This window comes from Marmota monax, unplaced genomic scaffold (genome assembly GCF_021218885.2).
Source record: "Marmota monax isolate L192 unplaced genomic scaffold, Marmota_monax_Labrador192_F-V1.1 WCK01_AAM20220418_F8-fsc00024, whole genome shotgun sequence".
In the NCBI taxonomy this organism is placed as follows: domain Eukaryota; kingdom Metazoa; phylum Chordata; class Mammalia; order Rodentia; family Sciuridae; genus Marmota; species Marmota monax.
In genome coordinates, this window is record NW_026695224.1 from 21,368,603 (window position 1) to 21,391,392 (window position 22,790).

A 22,790-nucleotide genomic window follows, 5' to 3' on the forward strand; every position below is an offset into this window, starting at 1 on the left:
AAAGGACATTAAATTCAGGGTGAACAAAGAAAACTTGTAGAACTCAATATATAATTGCATGTTGATTTTAGGTAAGAAGTAAATGTTGATGGTTCTTTTCATGGAATGTTTATGTATACCCACAGCTCAACCAGCAGGAGTGCCAGAGATCTTAAAAAAAAGCTTACATAGCTGTTCAGTGAAAGGAGAGGAAGAAGTGTTTTTAATTGGCAAGAACTTTCTGAAAGGAACTAAAGTTATTTTCCAAGAAAATGTTTCTGGTAAGTAGGCAAATTAGTAGATTGTTAGATTTTTCACTTTGTTATAAAGATACAATCTTAGCCACAGAGTAAAACAGTTGTTCAAAAATTAGTAAGTCACTGTTTTTATTTCAACCAGATGAAAACTCTTGGAAATCAGAAGCTGAAATCGACATGGAATTGTTTCATCAGGTATAATTTAAGCCTTTTTATAAGTTTTACTCTGAGCTATTCAGTTTTGTTCTGAAAATAATTTCTGAACAGATTAAATTTCATCATTATATGGGATTGATGTGACTCAAAATTTTTTTTCTTGAGTTTCCTTAACTGAAATAGAATTATTCCTCTGATGCCAGACATGACTAGTTCTCTCTTTTCAAAATTTAAGAGCATTAGCAAAGGTTGCCATTGTTAATAAATAAAGCATTTCTTTCCTGGAATGTATTTTCTTTAAGGATTTGGATTATCTTACCCTACAGTACAGTTAAATCACAGGAAAACCAATATTTATTAAGTACCTGTTTATGTGTCAGGTGCTTTATATTTGTTAAAGTTATTTCCTTAAATTTGGACATAGTCATCACAATCTTTGGGGGGCTGAGGTTGTGGCTCAGTGGTAGAGCACTTGCCTAGCACCTGTGAGGCACTGGGTTCAATCAATCCTTAGCACCATGTAAAAATGAATAAATCTACAACTAAAAAAAATTTTTTTTAAAAAGTCTTTGAGGGGGATAGAATTCGTATATGTAGGACCTTTCCATGCATTGCTCTCTAAAATTATTTATTATTTATTTCCTCGTTAGAGGAAAAACAGCTAGAAAACAAGTACAGAAACCTAAGAATTAATAAGTAGAGCAAATAGTATCAAATTCATAGAAATTGAAACTAACAGAAGAAATGGTTAAATCTATGAGCAAGTTAGTTAGATGGCTCATGCAGAAGAATAGTGTGTATAGGTACAGATTGGGGACAGAGGGGAAGGGACAAGCTAATTAGTGTAAAATACCCAAAGCTTAAAATTTAGTATAGAGCTGATAGCAATAGAGAAGAGAACATGGAAGCAAGCAGAGATGTGGAAGAGACAGGAATTGGAGACTATAGCCAGTTTATCCAAAAACTTTGTAATTTCTTTGTTGTTTTTAAATATTGTTTTATTCCTTTGTGTATTTAAAAAAAAAAACTAATAAAAATATAAAACATTTTAAATTTAATATATTGCCAAACTCAAGACTAAGGGACTAGCCAAGGCTACTCTCACTTCACACATCAGCCAAAAAGTTTAGAAGTCTCCAGGTCATTGTCCCTTTGGATACCTAGCTTAAAATTTAGGTTTTCCCACTTTCTCCTCAGATTGAATAATTTGCTAAAATTTGTAGAACTCTAGAAATTGCATGTGATTATAAATTTGTTACAACAAAGGGATACTAATCAGAACCAACTGAAGGGAGACACAGAGGGCAAGAGGGAGCTAAAAGCCAAGCTTCTGTCATCTTTATGGAAGTATTCCTCTCAGTTCATCGGTGAGTGACAACTTGCAGAGAACTGCCAAACCAGGGAGGCTCACCCAAGCTTTTAGTGTCCAGAGTTTTTATTTGGACTTGATTGTATATTGCCTGTGCCCTGACCTATAGTTTCCAGTTCCATCAGAGGTCAGAACTGATACAGCATGTTTCAGAGAGCCCATCATAAGTCACAGTTGTTAGTTTGTCCAGTGGCCAAAGCCCTAAAGATACTCCTATCAAATTGTAGGATCCTAGAGATCACCTCCCAATAACCAAGGACAAAAAAACAGATCTTTCTTTGAGTAAAGTTAATTCTTTATTACAGAGTATTACAAGAACTGGAGCTTCCTACATAACCAGACAAATGCCATGTGGAAAGCTTTCCTTTAGCTTTATACTACTTGCAAAAGTAGAACTTAAAGTCATTCCTTTGTCCCGTATGCTACTGCACAGTATCTCCTAGGGTTCTTTACCACTCTTAACTGAAGTTCTAGTACCTGTTTTGTAATGAACAATTTGTGTTATTTAAGAAAGACAAGTCAGGGTTGGGGATGTGGCTCAAGCGGTAGCCTGGCATGCGCTGGGTTCAATCCTCAGCACCACATAAAAATAAAATAAAGATATTGTGTCCACCGAAAACTAAAAAAAATAAATAAATATTAAAAAATTCTCTCTTTCTCTCTCTCTCAAAAAAAAAAAAAAAAAGTCACTTTTGTGCCTCAGCTGTCTAATCTATAAGATAAACTCTTGCACAAGATTGAGCTCTAACCCTGACATTTTTATGATTTCTTATATTCCTTGATCAGACCATCCCTATTCCCTGTAAACCAGCAGTAGCTTCCTTGAGAGTACTCCTGAAGATTAGGGGGCAATATTGTGTGGCCTTTCTGTGATCCTCATAATACTAGCCGATTAATGGACAATCATGAGCCAAAGGCAGTGACATCCGTTTTTAATCCCAGCTACTTAGGAGGCTGAGGCAGGAGGTTCTGAAGTTGGAGATCAGCCTGGGTAACTTAGTGAGACCCTGTGTCAAAATAAAAAGGACTGGGGATGTAGCTCACTGTGCCCTGACCTGTAGTTTCCAGTTCCATCAGAGGTCAGAACTGATACGGCATGTTTCAGAGAGCTCATCATAGTTTGTCCAGTGGCCAAAGCCTTAAAGATACTCCTATCAAATTGAATCCAGTACCCCTGGATTCAATCCCCAGTACTGACTGGGGTAGAGGGGAAGATACTCTTGAAAAACTTCTCCATTCATTTTATTCCTGTTGAATGAAAAGAGGACTCTGGTCTAAGGTCTCTTTGTTCTGAGGACTCTTTAAATCCTAATTTCAGTCATGTTTTTATATACCTAGAATTTTAATCCTAACTGAAAATTAACTTATCCCTGGAATATTTTGTATGCTGTGACTATGTTCTTGTTTTGATTTGTTTTATTTTTGTGATACTGGAGATTGAACCTAGTGGCCATCTACCTAAGCAACATTTCTACCTCCTTCCCCCGCCATTTTTTTTTTTACACAGTCTTGCTGAATTGCCCAGTCTGGGTTCATACTCAGAATCCCCCTGCTTTTAGCCTCCTGAATGGCTGGGATTATAGGCTTGTGACACTTTGCTTTAACAAATTGATTAGGTAAATGTAAATTCCCAGGGCTGGGTTGTGGCTTAGTGGTATAGCAATCGCCTTGCACGTGCAAGACCCTGGGTTCAATCCTCAGCACCACATAAAAATGAATAAGTGAAATAAAAATATTATGTCCAACTGCAACTAAAAAATAAATATTAAAAAAAATGTAACTCCCCTTATTTGTAATGCTCTATTATAATTATTCCTATGATACAGATTTATAAATAAGAGACAAGTTCTAGAGAATGAAAGACTTATAAATGCTACATAATATTAATAAACATTGGTATTATATCATAAAATAGCCCCAACAAATTTTTAAATTTTTTTTTATTTTTTATTTTTAGTTATACATGAAGTAGAATGTATTTTGACATATCATACATACATGGAGTATAACTTTCCATTTTTGTGGTTGTACGTGATGTGGAGTTACAGTGGTCATGTATTCATATATGAATATAGGAAAATTAAGTCCAGTCATTCTATTGTCTTTCTCATTCCCATCTCCCCTCCCGGCCCCCAATAAATTTTAATCTTAATTTGCTATTTAATGTAGAACTTTATATTAACAGGTCATTATTTCTCCCTACCTTCCTTTCCTTCCTGGTCCTTCCCTTCTCACTCTCTTCTCTTCTTTCCTTCCTAACAGGGCATTTAGGTCAGATACAATAGATTTAAAGAAAAATAATCATAGAAGTAAGACATGTGATAGAATGCAAAGGAATTATGTACTTATTTGGTGGCTAAATGTAGGAGGTCTGAGATTTTTGCAAGCAAGTATGTAAACAAGAAACTATAATATGATCTGTCATTATCAGATTTTCTTTTTTGGTGTCAGGGATTGAACCCAGGATTGTTTAACCATGAGCCACATCCCCAGCCCTTTTGTTTTTATATGTTTTTAGAGACAGGATCTGGCTAAGTTGCTTAGGGCCTCACTAAGTTGCTGAGGCTGGCTTTGAACTCGAGATATTCCTGTTTCAGCCTCCTGAGCTGCTGGGCTCAATGCCCGGGACAAAAATAAATAAATAAATAAATAAATAAGAAAGAGATGGGTGCAGCAGCACTCACCTGTAATCCAAGTGACTGGAGATGCTGAGGCTGGAGGATGGCAAGTTCAAAGCCAACCTCATCAAAAGTGAGGCACTAAGCAACTCAGTAAGAGTCTGTCTCTAAATAAAATACAAAATAGGGCTGAGGATGTGGCTCAGTGGTCAAGTGACCCTGAGTTCAATCCCAGATACCCAAAAGACTAAAATAAATAAGAAATTCTTGAAAGAAATGCTAGAAGAAGATTCTCAGGGGAATTCATAAGAAAACTAGTCTAAACAAAGACTTGCATGTTTAGAAGATAGGTATTTCAAATTGGCTCTAATAGAAATCTTGCAAAGTGTCTTTCTTCCAATCCAATTACATATATCCCCAGCTGTGAAATGAATTTGGCAATGATAAATTATTTCACAGAAAAGTGAAAAATATATAGCTCCGTAGCTTGTATACCTCAAAAAATATTTTCTGTAAGTGGGAAAAATAGTTATTTTGAATCCAAGCAGATTTTTATTAAGATACTGAAATTCAAACATTTCCCTCTTTTTCCCCAGAGAATGTTATACTTGCTATAAAATCTCCCATACCTTTGGATATTTTGTATATATTGTATTCTTAGCTCAGTGGTAGTTAATTGCACCTAATTTAAGAAAGCAGTGTTAAAAAACAACTTTTGATTACTGTTCACAATTTACCTTGTTTTATTTCAAATGGATTGTAGAGTTTCTAGATTCAGATTGAGGAAGTATGAAGAATTAGTGTCGAGAGGTTCATTTGAGGGGGCAAAAAGTTCATTTGGTTTTAAAAGTTTCAAATTAGGTTTGCTTAAACATGCTCTCTGAAACAAGTAGGGTAGAAGTATTTTGATAAAATATGCATCTGAATTTTAAATACTAATCCCATTATTAATTACTAAGAAACAGTTTTTTTATTCAGAAGGATAATTTGAAATATAGTTTGCCATATAATTTAGATGTGGAAGAGTGCTTGGCAAGTCAACCACTCAGTTATTTTGTAAATCTAGGTGGGCTGCTTCTTTGATGTGATTGTAGTATCTAAGTAGACTTCTGTTTCTTATAAGTCGAATCATTACTGGAATATTTTTGATGACCAAACATTCATTCAGATCCTCCTCCCCAAATAGTTGAGGATGCGTACACATTTACACTACATGTTTTTCAACCTGATTTAAAAAACGTGTGGTTTCTTTCAGGATGGCTAAATTATGAGGTATTCTATTAGAAAGGGAACTTGCTCTTTCTTTCATTTGTTCTTTCTGATTCCTTTTAATGTTAGTTTATTTTAGAGAGTATTTTTAAGATACAAATTAAGTGCTCAGAAATTGAAACTTGACCTCATTTGTCCTTTTTTCTTTTATGTGTGTGGAGGGGTAGGTACTGGGTTGAACCCAGGGATGCTTTACCACTGAACTACATTTCAGCCCTCTTTTATTTTGATTCGAGACAAGATCTGGCTAAGTTGCCAAATCTAGCCTAGAACTTTTGATCCTTTAGCCTCAGGCTCCCAAGTCCCTGAGATTATAGATGTGCCCCTGTGCCTGGCTGTCCCATATTCTAATGAACATCAGCTATATTCTAACTGAAATAAACATGCCTGTAATCCCAGCAGCTCAGGAGGCTGAGGCAAGAGGATCACAAGTTCAAAGTTAGCCTTAGCAACAGCAAAGTGCTAAGCAACTGAGTGAGACCCTATCTCTAAAAAAAAAAAATAAAAAGCCTAGGGATATGGCTTTCCATATCCCTAGGCTTTTTATTTTTTCCTGTGGTTGAGTTCCCCTGAGTTCAATCCCTGCTACCTTCCCACCCCCCAAAAAGGAAATGTCAAATTTACCACACCCTCAGCTATTGGCTTTGGCCTCTTCCATGTCAGATCATAAGTAAAAGCATAATCACTACCTTCCTAGTGTTACTTCCCATTACTATAATTTACTAGGGAAAAAGAGAAAAAGTTCAAATGTGGTTCATATTATCTTCCAAGAAACCCCCTTGAGTAAATGCTGATGAAACACACATGAACTTTTCTTTTTCTTTTTCAATTTCTTTTTGAGGTTGTAGATGGATAGCATGCCTTTATTTTATTTGTTTATTTTTATGTGATGCTGAGGATCGAACCCAGTGCCTCACACATGCTAGGCAAGTGTTCTGCCACTGAGCTACAGCCCCAGCCCTGCCCTTTTCTTATAAAGATGTATATATTCTAACTAAAAGTATCTTATTTACTGAAGTTTGAATAAACTGAACCATTTAATTTTAAATGAGTAGGTGGTAGGGAGGAATGAACTGCATTATGAAGTACATCATTGAGGTTATACAGAACACATGATAACTGACTTTGCATTTCATGGACATACTTTTTTCCTCATAATTTGCTCTAATGTTCAACAAGTATATTTGAGTATATTTTTAATATGGTGCCATTTTTTTAAATTTTTATTTTTAAGTGTAGATGGACACAAAACAATGCCTTTATTTTTTTTATGTGGTGCTGAGGATCGAACCCGGGTCCCGCCCATGCTAGGCGAGCGCTCTACCACTAAGCCACAATCCCAGCCCGGTGCCATTCTTAACAGAGGAGATACATTGAAGTATCTGAGCAGTCTGGAACCTCATGGAGCTTACTTACATTTATTGGAGAGAGACCAAAAGTGGAGTGGGCAGGGGATTAGGGTAATTTCAAGTGTCAATAAGTGCTGATATGGAAATAAATAATTAACTGACCAGGTTCGGAAGGGGTTCTGCTTTAAACAGGATAGTCAAAGGAAGATTTCACTTAAGAGGTGACATTTATATCAAATTTGAAAATCTGTGAAGAACTTGCCATTTGAGGAGGTGAAGGAAGAATATTACAGTTGATGAGAACAGCAATTGGAAGATAAAACTGAGTTTAGTATGTTAAAAGAATGGACTGAGAAAGTCAGTTTGTAGTAAGGCGGGGGGAAGTGGGAGTGAGATGAAGTTGACAGAGCAGGGACCTTGAAAGCCATTGTAAAACATTTTGATTTCTACCTTAAGGATATCTTCAACTAATGACCTAGTAGTACCTATCAACCTGAGGTTAAAAATACATTTTTTTTCCTAATCAGACTTTTAAAACTTTAAAGCTAATAGGAAATATATTTAGTCTTCTAAATTTAAATATTGTTTTTTTTTTTCTGACTATTGTATTTTTCTTTAAATTAGAACCATCTTATTGTGAAGGTTCCCCCATATCATGACCAGCATATAACTTTGCCTGTATCGGTGGGGATATATGTAGTGACCAATGCTGGAAGATCCCATGATGTTCAGCCATTCACCTACACTCCAGATCCAGGTATGTCAAAAAGAAAAATTCTGAATAAAAATGAATAATTAATTTCTAGCTCTTTAAAAAGATAAGAAGACCAGCCAAGAAAAGAGAAAAAGTTGTTCTCTGTGACAAATTAATGTGAATTTATTTTGGAGATGGCTTTATTTCCTAAAAAGATAGCCATCGAATACAACTTCTGTGTTAGCAGGATCATTTTTACCTTTTATAATAATAAAGCCAGGAATGCTCTGAGATCAGATTCTCCTGAGCCACTTTACAGGTCACTACTTAATAAGGATGACCATTTATTGGTATTTCTTATATGCGGGAAGGTAAGTGACAGTTTTGGGAAAGTACTTAATAGTTTAAGTTGGCTAGTTATAGGGTTTCTGTTTGTTTGTTTGTTTGTTTGTGCCTTGCTGAGGATTGATCTTAGAGTCTTCTGCATACTAAGCACATGCTCTACCACTGAGGTATACACTCCAACCTTCTTATGGTGTTTTTTTTTTTTTTCTCTTACCTAGTCTTTTTTGTTTTGTTTTGGTACTGGGGTTTAAACCTGATGCTTTACCACTGAGCTACATTCCCAGTCTTTTTTTTTTTTTTTTTTTGAGACAGAATCTTACTAAGTTGCTTAGGGCCTTGCTAAGTTGCTAAAGCTGGCCTCAAACTTGTGATCCTTTGGTCTCAACCTCCCAAATCCCCAGGATACTGGTGTGCACCACTGTGCCCAGCTTAAGGTGCATTTTTGAGAGAGGTGAGAAATATGCTTGGAGTAATATGTGATAAAGTCAAAAAGTTTCAGAGACTGGTGGTGAATATTTTAAATATGATTTTAAGTATTTAGGCAAAATAAGATGGTTTAGAAAGAAATCAGTGACAAAAATAATTAAAATGTTAAAAGTTTGATGGTTTTTTGCTAAAAATTATCTTGTAAGTTGTTTGCCTGCATTAATTTAGTTGCCTGAAGAAGACAAAAGCCTTCTGCTAGAAGTAAGGAAAATATTTTAGAAATGGAAACTCTTCCTGTGTTCCATTGACGGAGGCTTGGTTTCTACCATGGCTACTATTGATTCAGTTTATTCCAGTGTCAGACATACTTAATAATTATCAGCCCCCCGTATCTGTAGTTTATTAATGTTTCCCCAAAATAGTTCAGGACTCAGTAAGATAGAAGAAGTTGAAGAAAAGTGATTTGGAAAGAAAGCCCTGGCATCAAAAAATAAGGGAAACAAATCTAGGTTCAGGGGTGCATATACCTACTTGGGAGCTAAGACAGAAGGATTGCTTGAATCTAGGAATTCAAGGCCAGCCTGGGCAACACAGTGAGATTCCCATCTCAAAAAAAGAAAAAGAAAAATGAGGGAAATGGAAGCTAATAGAGTTATAATTAGTCTTGGTAATTAATTCATCTAATTCCCTATTTTTAATTATGTCTGAATTTTGCAGTATTGGTTATTTACAGTGAGTTTGCTACAAAGGCATGCCACAGTGTATAGCACTAATGAAACTCCCCTTGCTATTTTTCTCAGAACTAAAGGTCATAAGTAAAAACTTTGAACCAAAAAGGCATGGTTTGGAAATAATATTTTGTCTTCAACCAAAATAAGAGGAGAAAGAAGATTGCTTTATAGTAAGAGTCCAAATATTTTTGTTTTTGTTTTCTCAGAAGGCCTAAAAATCCAAAACATGTGATTTAAAATTAATATAGTTAAGGTACTTCAGTAACTGCTAGTTATGAAATACTGATATGTAATATTTTACAGAAGAATGCACAAATATGAGGGAAAAGATGACATAATTAACATATTAGGATCTGTTTCCTGATGAGCTTCTACATCAGTTATGGGGAAAGAGAAAGGCTGTGTGTGCCAAAGAATAAATAGTATTAATGGTTTTTGCTATCCTGAAAACACTGAAATCTGGTTGTTGTCATTTATTGGTTTTTTTTTTTAAGAGAGTGAGAGAGAAAAAGAATTTTTAATATTTATTTTTTAGTTTTTCGTGGACACAACACCTTTATTTTATTTTTATGTGGTGCTGAGGATTGAACCCAGCGCCCTGTGCATGCCAGGTGAGCGTGCTACCACTTGAGCCACATCCCCAGCCCCAATGTATTGGTTTTATATTTATTAGTTAGAAAAAACTTCAAGACTTTGAAGTATTGAGCATCACCTTCAAGAATCCTGATTTTGGTGCTGGGGATATAGCTCAGTTGGTAGAGTGCTTGCCTCCCATGTACAATGCCTTGGTTCAATCCCCAGCACCACCAAAAAAAAAAAAAAGAATCCTCATTTCTTAGTGATGAGTGCTGACTATTAGGAATTTTTCTTTGATAGATTTCCAAATAAGCTTTTATGTCTTCTGCTTTAAAAAATGCTCTAATGGCCTGTATTTGGCCATACTTAGGTAATCATTACCATATGTTTGTTCTTTAAAATTTATACCCTTTGAGGGATAGGGGTTGTGGCTCAGTGGTAGAGCACTTGCCTAGCATACCTGACGCACTGGGTTCAGTCCCTGGCACCACATAAAAATAAACAAATAAAATAAAGGTGTTGTGTTCATCTACGACTAAAAATAAATTTTTTAAAAAAATTTATACCCTTTGAGTATCTTATACATCACAGATAGCAGTCACGCTTAGAAAATCTTATTCAATACATGATACACAAACATTGTAATGAGATCTAATGCCTCCGTTTCTACCTTTATGATACAATTTAAAAATTTTTCATAATTTCATTAACCCTAGCTCAGTGGTAGAGTACTTGCCTAGCTCATTTATATATATATATATATATATATATATAAAAACTGGGATTGAATCCAGAGTGCTTTATTACTGAACTACATCCCCAACCCTCTATTTTTATTGTTTATTTTGAGACAGAGCCTTTCTAAATTACTAAGGCTGGCTTCAAACTTTCAATCCTCTTGCCTCAGCCCCTGCTGAATTGCTGGGATTAGAGGTGTGTGCCTCTGTACCCAGCTCATTTTTTTGCTGCCCTAAAAACAAATTACTAATAACTTAATTTAAAAGTAGAAATTTTTAAGTTTTTCCAGTTTTTAAATCTTTAATTATCAAAATAATTTAATTATTAAAATTAGTGTCACACAGAGAAATTGTAGTATTTCTTTTTGAGTGCCTAAAAGTGCTCAGTTACACTTTGTTACACTTACTATGCAGCATACTAAGATAAATTATTAAATTCCATTTTTTAGATGTGTGCAATTTTGTCTCCTTATTCTTTAACTATCATTTGACATTGTCATGTCAAGAATATGCATTAGCGGGGCTGGGGATGTGGCTCAAGCGGTAGGGCGCTCTCCTGGCATGCGTGCAACCCGGGTTCGATCCTCAGCACCACATACCAACAAAGATGTTGTGTCCGCCAAAAAATAAAATTAAATAAATAAATGTTTTTTGTTTGTTTGTTTGTTTTAAACATATTTATTTATTTAGTTAGTTATTGGCAGACACAACATCTTTGTTGGTATGTGGTGCTGAGGATCGAACCCGGGCCACACGCATGCCAGACGAGCGTGCTACCGCTTGAGTCACATCCCCAGCCCCGATAAATAAATGTTTTAAAAAAAAAAGAATATGCATTAGCTGGGCATGGTGGTACACACTTGTAATCTCAGCAACTTGGGAGGCTGAGGCAGGAGAATCACAATTAGTGAGGCCCTAAGCAACTTAAGCAACTTAAATGATTTTGTCTCAAAATAAAAAGGGCTGTGGATGCACCTCAGTGGTATAACACCCCAGAGTTCAATCCTCATTAGCAAAAAAAAAAAACAAAAAACTAAAATACCTTAAAAGTTAACTGACTCAAATCTTATTTATTTTGGATTTAGTGAATAAAATATATTTGAATAAAATTAATATATGGTTATTTGAAGCAAGAACCTATTTATTAGGGGCTGGGCATATGGCTCAGTTGGTAGAGATGCTTGCCTCACATGCACAAGGCCCCTGGGTTCAATCCCTAGCACTACAAAAAAAAAAAAAGAAGAAGAAGAAGAACGTATTTATTTAGTTTTCTCATTTAGAACTGATTTCTGTTCTAAGGCTTATTAAATTTAAAGTTGTGATAGTAGATTAATTGATATGACTAAGAATTGTAACCCAGCAGCTCTTCATTAATATTAGCGAATTTTCTTTTTTTTGTCGGAAGTGTTACAAAAAAGAATAATCATAATATTGTGGATTTAGTTTGTTCAGTTGTTTTAATCAAACTTAAATATTGACTAATGTTTTTTAAATAAGTTTTTTTTTTTTTATTCTATTTGTTACTAGCAATTGAACCCAGGGGTGCTTAACCACAAAACCACATCCCCAACTCTTCTTTGTTTTTTTTGTATGTATTTTTTTAGTTATAGATGGACAACAATACCTTTATTTTATATTTTATGTGGTACTGAGGATCAAACCCAGTGCCTCATGTGTGCCGGTGGAACACTCTATCACTGAGTGCCAGCCCCAGCCCCCTTTTGAATTTTTTTAGTGACAGGATCTTACTAAGTTTGTTAGGGCCTCACTAGGTTACTGAGGCTAGCTTTGAACTTGCAGTCCTCATCCCTCATTCTGCTTTTTAATATTTATTTTTTTAATTATAGATGGACACAATATCTTTATTTCATTTTTATATGGGGCTGAGTATGGAACCCAGTGCCTCACACATTGAGGAGAGCGCTCTCCCTCTGAGCCACAATCCCAGTCCCTGGAAAATAAGTATTTTTAATAAATAATTTATTTAGGTAAATGGTTGGGGTTTTTTTCCTTGTTAATATTCTAATATTATTTAGTAAGTTTGAAATGTCTATTATTTTTTATTTTGAGACAGGATCTTGCTAAATTGCTCAGACTGGCCTTAAACTTGCATTTCTTTTGTCTCAACTTCCTGAGTTGCTTCCACTCCAAGAAGTGTTCTTAAAAATTGCTGTTTTGATAAGTGATCATATGCTGTCCTCACTAGGATGCTCTGTGAGAAAATATTCCAATTAAAGAATTCTAAGATACACATTTGTTAAGCTGAATATACTTTAAATACATGAACTTCTTTTTTTAATTGCAGCAGCTGGTGCTTTGAATGTAAATGTGAAGAAAGAAATATCTAGTCCAGCAAGACCTTGCTCTTTTGAAGAGGCCATGAAAGGTACCAAGTTGATTCTTTTCAAAAATTATAATAGGTGATCTTATCTGTTTTATCTAGAAAACTTTAATATTTGTTTTCTCTTATGTATTTATAAAATTTAGCAGGGTATCATCCACATTATAAAATAAATGTTTGATTTTATTAAATGCAGAGACTTGTTTATCAACTTGATATTGTCCTTTTTTCAGCATATAAACCTAACTTTTTAACAAATAGATGTTGGAGCTGGGTGCAGTAGCACATGCCTGTAATCACAGTGGCTCGGGAGGCTGAGATAGAAGGATTGCAAGTTTAAAGCCAGCCTCAGCAACTTAGCAAAGTCCTCTGCAACCTGTCTCAAATAAAAAATAAAAAAGGGCTGGGGATGTAGCTCAGTGACAAAATGTCCCTGCATTCAATCCCCAGTATGTAAATAAATAAATTAATAATAAATAAATAAGAATATAAAAGGACTAGGGATGTAGCTCATGGTAAAGTACCCTTGGGTTCAATCTCCTGAACCAATAAATAGATAGATAGATAAATAAATGGTCTTTGATTCTCAAGGAGCATGATTTACTCAAATCAATTTTATAAAATACGGTAAATTTTTTTATTCTCGGAAGTAAAGTTTAGTATTCATATATGTAATGGTTCAGTATAAATTATAATTAATTTGATTATTATTTAATTTAATTGATGGTAAACATTTTTCAGAGTATTTTAATGGGGAATTATTGCCTACAAAATTAACTGCCAGGATTATCAAATTCAGCTGAAGAAAAATTCACAAATCTATAAACATCTTTAGCTAACATTTATTGAACATATATTAAGTTGTAGGCAATATGCCAAGCTCTTTATAGGTATTATTTAACCTTCTAAACTCTATGAGATTGGTAACTTATTGTTTCTATTTCATAAGTAAAGAATCCAAAGCTCTAGAGAGGTTAAATAATTTGCCCATGGTCACTTAGCTAGGACTAAAAAAATATTGATTGAACTTCAGTGTGTAAATACATCTGAGCGAAAATCATTCAAATTGTGTTTATTTTGAATAATAAAATTAATTAATTAGTAAAGAATATCAGGGACCTTATGGCCTATCCATTGTAAACTTTTGGGATCTAGTCTTTTCTCTAAAAATTCCTTGTGATGCTTTCATGGCTGGGTGGAACATAATTAATCCAATGTAGAATTTCTTAAACAAGATTAAGAATTGAGGGCTGGGGTTGTGGCTCAATGGTAGAGCGCTCGCCTAGCATGTGTGAGGCCCTGGGTTCAATCCTCAGCACTACGTAAAAATAAATAAATAAAGATTAAGAATTGAAGGTTAAAAAGGTATGTTTAATTTTTAGTAATAAATGAATTAATCCTTTGATCAAAATCTTACTAGCCAAAAAGAACAAGAAACAGACATAGGGCTGGGGATGTGGCTCAGTGGTATAAAGTTTGCTTGGCATGAATGAGGCCCTGGTTTAGATCCTCAGCACTGCAAGCAAAACAAAACAGACTTATACCCATTAGTATTTTTCACAATTCAGACTTTTTGTTTGTCTTTTAGTACGAGGGATTGAACTTTGTGGCAATGCCACTGAGCTCCATCCATCCTCTAGCCTTTTTATTTTTTTATTTTGAGAAGTTGCTTGGGAGCCTCACTAAATTGCTGAAGCTGGCCTGGAACTTAAGATCCTTCTGCTTCAGCCTCTGAGTTGCTGGGAATTGTAGGCATGTACCACTGCACGCAGAATAATTTAAACTTTCTTATTTTGAAAATTACCATATCAGTTGAGGTAGGATAAACAAATAATTTTATGAGGATTTATATAATTTAATTGAATATTAAACTGTCTAATCAGTTTAAACTTTAAATTTGTCATCTTAAATGCTGTGATATTAAATAGAGATTCTTGATTTTTAAAAAGCCATCATTTTCAGAAAGGAATTATTTTCCACAGATAGCTTATTTTGGTGATTCCTTGAAATCATAGCTTTAGTACTATGTCAAGATGCTGTGTGATAATTTAATTAGCTGTACTTTAACGATGAGGGCTGAGCAGTGAAAATGTCTTTTAAATTTGTGTTATGGTAATAATCCCTGAAGGTTCATTCTTATAAATAGCTATCAATTACAATATGATTTAGAACTTGATACCCAAAGATTATATTACAGCTAGATATTGAAAGTTTTCTCTCTAAAGTTAATTTTACCCACCTGTGTATATATCCTTATCACAAAAGTAATTTAAGTCAGTAAAATGAAGTATGCAGTACATACTGTTGTCAACAGTTTCTTGGGAAAATTTTAGAAAGTTTTCTATATCTATATGGGTTCAGGTATATTGAATATAAACAAATAGATTGCTTAAACACTCTTATGCCTATTTAGGACCTAGAGATAAATAAAATATTTCTGTGCATTCTTTTTAGCTTTGTAGGGAGTGGTTAATTGGATGAATGTGAAAAATATTTGAGAGTATTATTTTTCTCTACCTGGATGTAATAGTATGGCAAGATTAGGGAGTTTTGAGGAACCATAGAGATATCTAGTTCAGCCTCACTTTATAGGCAGTAAACCAAAGCTTAGAGAGGTTAAGTGATTTGCTCAAGATCACACAGCTAGGGCTGGGTTATAGTTTGTTTGGTAGAATGCTTGCCTCACATGCACAAGGCCCTGGGTTCAATCCTCAGCACCACAGGGGAAAAAAAAAAGATCACACAGCTAGTAAATGACAGAGGTAGAAACGTCAATTTCCCCTCAAAAGTCTCTCTCTTATTTCCTCTCTTATAAATTTCAAGTCTTTTTATTTATTTATTTATTTTGGGTGCTAGGGATTGAATTATTTGGCATGGGTAGAAGAGAAAACTGTTTTTTTTTTTGGTTCTTTTGTTTGTTTTTGTGGTACTTATAATTAAATCCAGAGACTCTTTACCACTGAGATATATCTCCAGTCCTTTTTATTTTTTATTTTGAAACAGGGCCTTCCTACATTTCAGAGATTAGCCTCTAACTTACAGATCACATGCTAGCATCAGTGATCAGTCTGTCTGTCTGCAGGAATGGCAACAGCAGAACCCAGGAGCCAATACATCCCCTTTTCCACACCAGACAACAGTAAGACCCTCTGTCTGCACTTGGGGTGCTAGCAAGCCCAGGGTTTTCTTTTCTTTTTTTAATATTTATCTTTTAGTTATAGGTGGACACAATATCATTATTTTATTTTTATGTGGTGCTGAGGATCGAACCCAGTGCCTAACACATGCTAGATGAGCACTCTGTGTCTGAGCCACAACCCCAGCCCCCAGGGTTTTCTTATCCTTACCCAAATAGCAGAAAGATCTAGGCCAAGCATCTCTCAAACTTCCATCCAGTGACAGAATGAAACCCAGAGGCAAAAAGTGAACCAGGCCTGGAGTCTCCCAAGCCTTTACCAAATGGCAAAAGACAGCCTATATGCTTGCTTCTCTACTCCCAGAAGCACAAGCAGTGATAGAATGGGAAACCTGGGAAGCCTATTGGCACTGGGAGATCAGAGAAAATACCAGGAAAAATGCCTTCTGTTATTACAGTCCCACATCTCTCACTCCCATCAAAGACATCAGGTAGCCCAGGGAAGCACCTTTCATTCATTAGGCAATACCAGCAGCAAGAATGCAGCTGGAGGGAGGCAGGGGTGGATAGGAAAGACACAGTAGAATGGATTGGACATAACTCTCTCGTAAATTCACATATGAAAACACAACCAGTGTACTCCACATCATGTACAACCACAAGAATGGGAAGTTACACTCTATGTATGTGTAATGTCAAAATACACTCTACTGTTATGTTAAAAAAAAAAAAAGAATTTTTTTTTAAGTACTTATCTTTTTTATTGATTTTATTATTTTTTAAAAATACAGACAATAGTGGAATGCTTACAATCCTTATTACACATATAGAGCACCATTTATCGTATCTCTGTATATAAAGAATTTTAGTTAGGTCAAGAAGAGCCAGAATAATACAACAGACCAAAATAAGACTTAGAAAACAATTGTCATTGAAACTACAGTACACTTAAGTAGAGACAACCTACACAAGTTAAATAAGTAACTACCTACTAAAATAGACTTAAGTAGAACCAAGAGTCTCCTAACATAATGTCCGAAATGGCCAGGAAACAAAAAATTTAAAGTCATACTCTGAACCAGGAAAATTATAACTTGAATGAAAAAAGAAAATCAGCTGATATCAATACTATCACAAATCAGATGTTGGACTGGGGCAGTGGCACACACCTTTAATCCCAATGACTTGGTAAGCTGAGGCAGAAGGATTGCTTGAGGCCAGCCTCAGCAACTTAATGAAAACCTGTCTCAAAATAAAAAAAAATAATAAAAAAATGAAAGGAACTAAGGATGTAGCCTAGTGGTAAAGCTCCCTTGAGTTCAATCTTCAATATGACAACGACAACAACAAAAAAGTGAACTCAGTACTGGGGTTGTAGCTCAGTAGAAGAAGCAATTGCTTAGCATGTGTGAGGCATAGGTTCAATCCTCAGCACCATGTAAAAAAATAAATAAATAAATAGCTGGACGCAGTGGTGCACGCCCGTAATCCCAGCAGCTCCAGAGGCTGAGGCAGGAGGATCAAAGTTCAAAGCCAGCCCCAGCAAAGGCGCTAAGCAATTCAGTGAGACCCTGTCTCTAAATAAAATACAAAATAGGTATGGGGATATGGCTTAGTGGCCCAGTGTACCTGAGTTCAATCCCTGGTACCCACCTCCACCCCTGCCCACTCGTGCAAAAGAAAGTAAACTCTCATTTTTCTCTTGGGTGCAGCAATGAAAACTACTGGATGTAATTTAGATAAGGTAAATATTCTACCCAATGCCCTCATCACTCCACTCATTTCGAGCAGTATGATTAAGAGTGAAGATGTTACTCCAATGGAAGTAACAGCAGAAAAAAGATCTTCCCCTATTTTTAAGGTAAGTTATATTGACCAGTGCTCCAAATCTGAACCTTATAAAAACTGCTGTATTTATTTATTTTTCTATTTCTTTCATATTTGTTTTGCATTACATATGATTAATAAAAATAACTAATTTTAAGCATTTTCACAATTAGGAACATTTATGTTAATCTGTTTCCAGTCTCTTCTCATCACTCTCCATTCCTTTTATTTTTCTTAATATTTATTTTTTAATTGTAATTGGACACAATACCTTTATTTAATTTATTTTTATGTGGTGCTGAGGATTGAACCCTGGGCCTTGCACGTGCTGGGCAAGCGCTCTACCGCTGAGCCACAACCCCAGCACTCCCCTTTCCTTTTTCACTTGTTTTTTCCTACTATAATGTCACTGAAGATCCACAGAATTGAGGCATTTTGAAGTCTGCCCTTTGTGAACCATAGAATTAATGTTCCCTTGTTATCCTTTATTTGTCTGAGCATATCAACAGCTAATTATTATTCTACTTCTTTGACTGTCTTTATTTATAGTACTTTAAAATCATACCCCATGTTATCGTGGAGAGTCCATTGTTTTATACCTGTTTTATAAATGGTAATTCAGAAAATTGGTCCTACTTACATTTTTAGAATAGTAGTTATTTTTAAGTATTATATGCTTGTTTAATGTATATATAAACATTTGGGATTTTTATTTTTTAGACTACGAAGACAGTTGGATCAACTCAGCAAACTTTAGAAAACATCTCTAACATAGCAGGAAATGGGTCCTTTTCATCACCATCATCTTCTCACTTACCCTCTGAAAATGAAAAGCAGCAGCTTCAACCCAAGGCATACAACCCAGAGAGCCTGACAACTATCCAAACACAGGACATCTCACAGCATGGGACCTTTCCAGCAGTTTCTGCAACTAGTCAGTTGCCCAGCAGTGATGCACTACTACAGCAGGCTACGCAATTTCAAACAAGAGAAACTCAGTCTAGAGAAGTATTACAGTCAGATGGTACAGTAGTTAATTTGTCACAACTCACTGAGGGGTCACAGCAACAGCAGCAGTCACCACTGCAAGAACAAGCACAGACTTTACAGCAGCAGATTTCATCAAATATTTTTCCATCACCAAATAGTGTGAGTCAGCTACAGAATACTATTCAGCAGTTGCAAGCAGGAAGTTTTACAGGAAGTACTACTAGTGGCAGCAGTGGAAGTGTTGACTTGGTCCAACAAGTTTTAGAGGCACAACAACAGTTATCTTCAGTTTTATTTTCAGCTCCAGATGGTAATGAGAATGTTCAAGAACAACTTAGTGCAGACATTTTTCAACAAGTCAGTCAAATTCAAAATAGTGTAAGCCCTGGCATGTTTTCCTCAACTGAGTCCGCAGTCCACAGCAGACCAGATAATTTAATACCTGGAAGAGCTGAAAGTGTTCATCCACAGACTGAAAACACATTGTCAAATCAACAACAGCAACAGCAGCAACAACAAGTGATGGAATCATCAGCTGCAATGGTTATGGAGATGCAGCAGAGCATTTGCCAGGCAGCTGCCCAAATTCAGTCAGAGTTATTCCCTTCAACAGCTTCAGCAAATGGAAATCTTCAACAGTCACCAGTTTACCAGCAGCCTTCTCATATGATGAGTGCACTACCTACCAATGAGGACATGCAAATGCAATGTGAATTGTTTTCTTCGCCTCCTGCAGTTTCTGGAAATGAAACATCTACAACCACCACACAGCAGGTTGCAACCCCTGGCACTACCATGTTTCAGACATCAAGTTCAGGAGATGGTGAAGAAACTGGAGCACAAACAAAACAGATTCAGAACAGTGTCTTTCAGACCATGGTCCAAATGCAACATAGCGGGGACAATCAACCTCAAGTTAACCTTTTTTCATCAACAAAAAGTATGATGAGTGTTCAGAATAGTAGTACCCAGCAACAAGGTAATGGTTTATTCCAGCAAGGGAATGAGATGATGTCACTTCAGTCTGGGAATTTTCTGCAGCAGTCTTCTCATTCACAGGCTCAACTTTTTCATCCTCAGAATCCTATTGCTGATGCTCAAAACCTTTCCCAGGAAACTCAAGGTTCTATTTTTCATAGTCCAAATCCTATTGTCCACAGTCAAACTTCTACAACTTCCTCTGAACAAATGCAGTCTCCAATGTTTCACTCTCAGAGTACCATCGCTGTGTTACAGGGTTCTTCAGTTGCACAAGACCAGCAGTCACCCAACATATTTCTTTCCCAAAGTTCTATGAATAATCTTCAGTCTAACACAGTATCCCAAGAAGAGCAGATTTCATTTTTTGCAGCACAGAACTCAATTTCTCCACTTCAGTCAACGTCAAACACTGAACAGCAAGCTGCTTTCCAACAGCAGGCTTCAATATCACATATCCAGACCCCTATGCTATCCCAAGAACAGGCACAACCTTCCCAGCAAGGTTTATTTCAGCCTCAGGTGTCCTTGGGCTCCCTTCCACCTAATCCAATGCCTCAAAACCAACAAGGAGCAATTTTCCAGTCACAACACTCAATAGTTGCCATGCAGAATAACTCTTCATCCCAGGAGCAGCAGCAGCAACAGCAGCAGCAGCAGCAGCAACAGCAGCAGCAACAGCAGCAGAGCATTTTATTTAGTAATCAGAATACTATGGCTACGATAGCATCTCAAAAGCAACCACCACCAAACATGATATTCAGCCCAAATCAAAATCCAATGGCTAGTCAAGAGCAACAGAGCCAGTCAATTTTTCACCAACAAAGTAATATGGCCCCAATGAATCAAGAACAGCAACCCATGCAATTTCAGAATCAGCCCACAGTTTCCTCACTTCAGAACCCAGGTCCTAACCAATCTGAGTCATCACAGACGTCCTTATTCCATAGCTCTCCTCAGATTCAGTTGGTACAAGGGTCATCTAGTTCTCAAGAGCAGCAAGTAACACTCTTCCTCTCTCCAGCATCCATGTCTGCTCTGCAGACCAGTATAAACCAACAAGAAATGCAGCAGTCTCCTCTTTATTCCCCTCAGAACAACATGCCTGGAATCCAAGGAGCCACATCTTCACCTCAGTCACAAGCTACTTTATTTCACAATACTGCAGGAGGTACAATGAACCAACTACAGAATTCTCCTGGCTCATCTCAGCAGACTTCAGGAATGTTCCTGTTTGGCATTCAGAATAGTAAGAAACTTTTCTACTTTTTTATTATTCAATTGAAATGGTCAAATGATTATTAGTATTAGAAGGAAGCAAAATGCAGTCGTTTTAAAAGCATAGATTATATTTAGAATTCTACCAATTAGCTTGGCACAATGGTGCATGCCTGTAATCCCAACAACTCTAGAAGCTGAAGTAGGAGAATTGCAAGTTCAAGGCCAGCCCTGGCAACTTAGCAAGACTCTATCTCAAAATAATAAAAAGAAGAGAGCTATAACTCTGATATATCTGATAAAGTTCCCCTGGCGGGGCTGGGGTTGTGGCTCAGCGGTAGAGCAATCGTCTAGCACATGTGAGGCTCTGGGATCGATCCACATAACAATAAATAAAATAAAGGCATTGTGTCCGACTACAACTAAAAAAAAATATTTAAAAAAAAATGCCCCTGGGTTTTATCCTCAGTACTGGGGTAAAAAACAAAATTCTACCAATTAAAGATAGTGAGATTGTGGACAAATTTTATGGGCCTTAATTTCCACATCCAAAACAGTGATAATATTACTTGCTTGACAAGGGTATTGAGAGAATTAAATGTGGTAACATATTAAAATGTACGTTTGACATTTCAAGTTATAACCTTGAAAGGAAAATACAGTAAGAATGATGAATAATATCTCAGTCAAGCCAGATAGAGTGGGACCCACCTGCAATCTAGCTTTTATATTGCAGAGAGGAAACCTAAGAAAAATTCCAGTACCATTCTGCGAAAACCTTTTTCTTAGATTGTTAGGTGCCTCATTTTTAGTAATATACTGGGTGAACACAGTAATGAATTTCTCTTAACTAATAAATATTTTCTCATGAACCTTAACTAATCAGGTAGCTTCCGTTTTTAATGTTTCTGCAGACTGTAGTCAGCTTTTAACCTCTGGACCAGCTACATTGCCAGATCAGTTGATGGCCATAAGTCAGCCAGGCCAACCACAAAACGAGGGACAGTCACCTGTGACAACACTTCTTTCTCAGCAAATGCCAGAGAGTTCTCCGCTGGCATCTTCTATGAACACCAACCAGAACATCGAAAAGATTGATTTGCTTGTTTCATTACAAAACCAAGGGAACAACTTGACTGGCTCCTTTTAACTGGATATGTAAGTATTGTATGTTGGCATCTTACTGAAAAATATTGATTAATAACTTATTTTCTCAACAGATTTGATTTAAGTAATAGCACTGCTTAGACTTGAAATCTTTTTTTAAATATGACTTTTCCAAGATAGTACTTTTTTTTTTGTACTAGGTATTGAACCCAGCACTAAACGACAATCCTCAGTATCCCCCCACACACCCCTTTTTTTTGAGATAGGGTCTCACCAAGTTGCTTAGGACCTTGCTAAGTTGCTGAGGCTGGCTTTGAACTCGTGATCTTCCTGCTTCAGCCTTCCAAGCTCTGTGATTCCAGGTGTGCACCTTCTGTGCCTGGCTGATGGCACTTTTTTTATATGGCCCCAATGAATCAAGAACAGCAACCCATGCAATTTGAATGGTAGTTTATGGTTATATTGTTAATATTGGGCATTCCTTTTATCTCTAAGTTTCTTTACCTTGGGATGACAGAATATCTAATGAATGAAAATTGTATTTCCCTTTTATTATATATTGAATATGGTCATGTCTCATTTCTCCTTTCTTCAAAAAATATTAAGAGCTGGGGATATAGCTCAGTTGGTAGAGTGCTTTCCTCACATGCACAGGCCCTGGGTTCAATCTGCAGCACTGAAAAAAAA

The 22,790-nt window shown here is 36.1% G+C and overlaps 1 protein-coding gene across 6 annotated transcripts in view; it reads left to right on the plus strand.

The window, feature by feature from the left end:
* Positions 1-22,790, plus strand: part of Nfat5 (nuclear factor of activated T cells 5) — a 109,141-nt gene that overhangs the window by 78,349 nt on the left and 8,002 nt on the right. For 5 of the 6 annotated variants that reach the window (XM_046434988.2, XM_046434990.2, XM_046434991.2 and 2 more), the window contains 7 exons: positions 126-260; positions 379-431; positions 7,622-7,754; positions 12,812-12,892; positions 17,696-17,844; positions 18,531-21,027; positions 21,911-22,154. In XM_046434988.2, the coding sequence (XP_046290944.1) occupies positions 126-260; positions 379-431; positions 7,622-7,754; positions 12,812-12,892; positions 17,696-17,844; positions 18,531-21,027; positions 21,911-22,146 (3,284 nt within the window). In that variant the 3' untranslated portion in view covers positions 22,147-22,154. The remainder of the gene's footprint in view (positions 1-125; positions 261-378; positions 432-7,621; positions 7,755-12,811; positions 12,893-17,695; positions 17,845-18,530; positions 21,028-21,910; positions 22,155-22,790) is intronic. The other variant, XM_046434989.2, reaches the window with a different exon arrangement.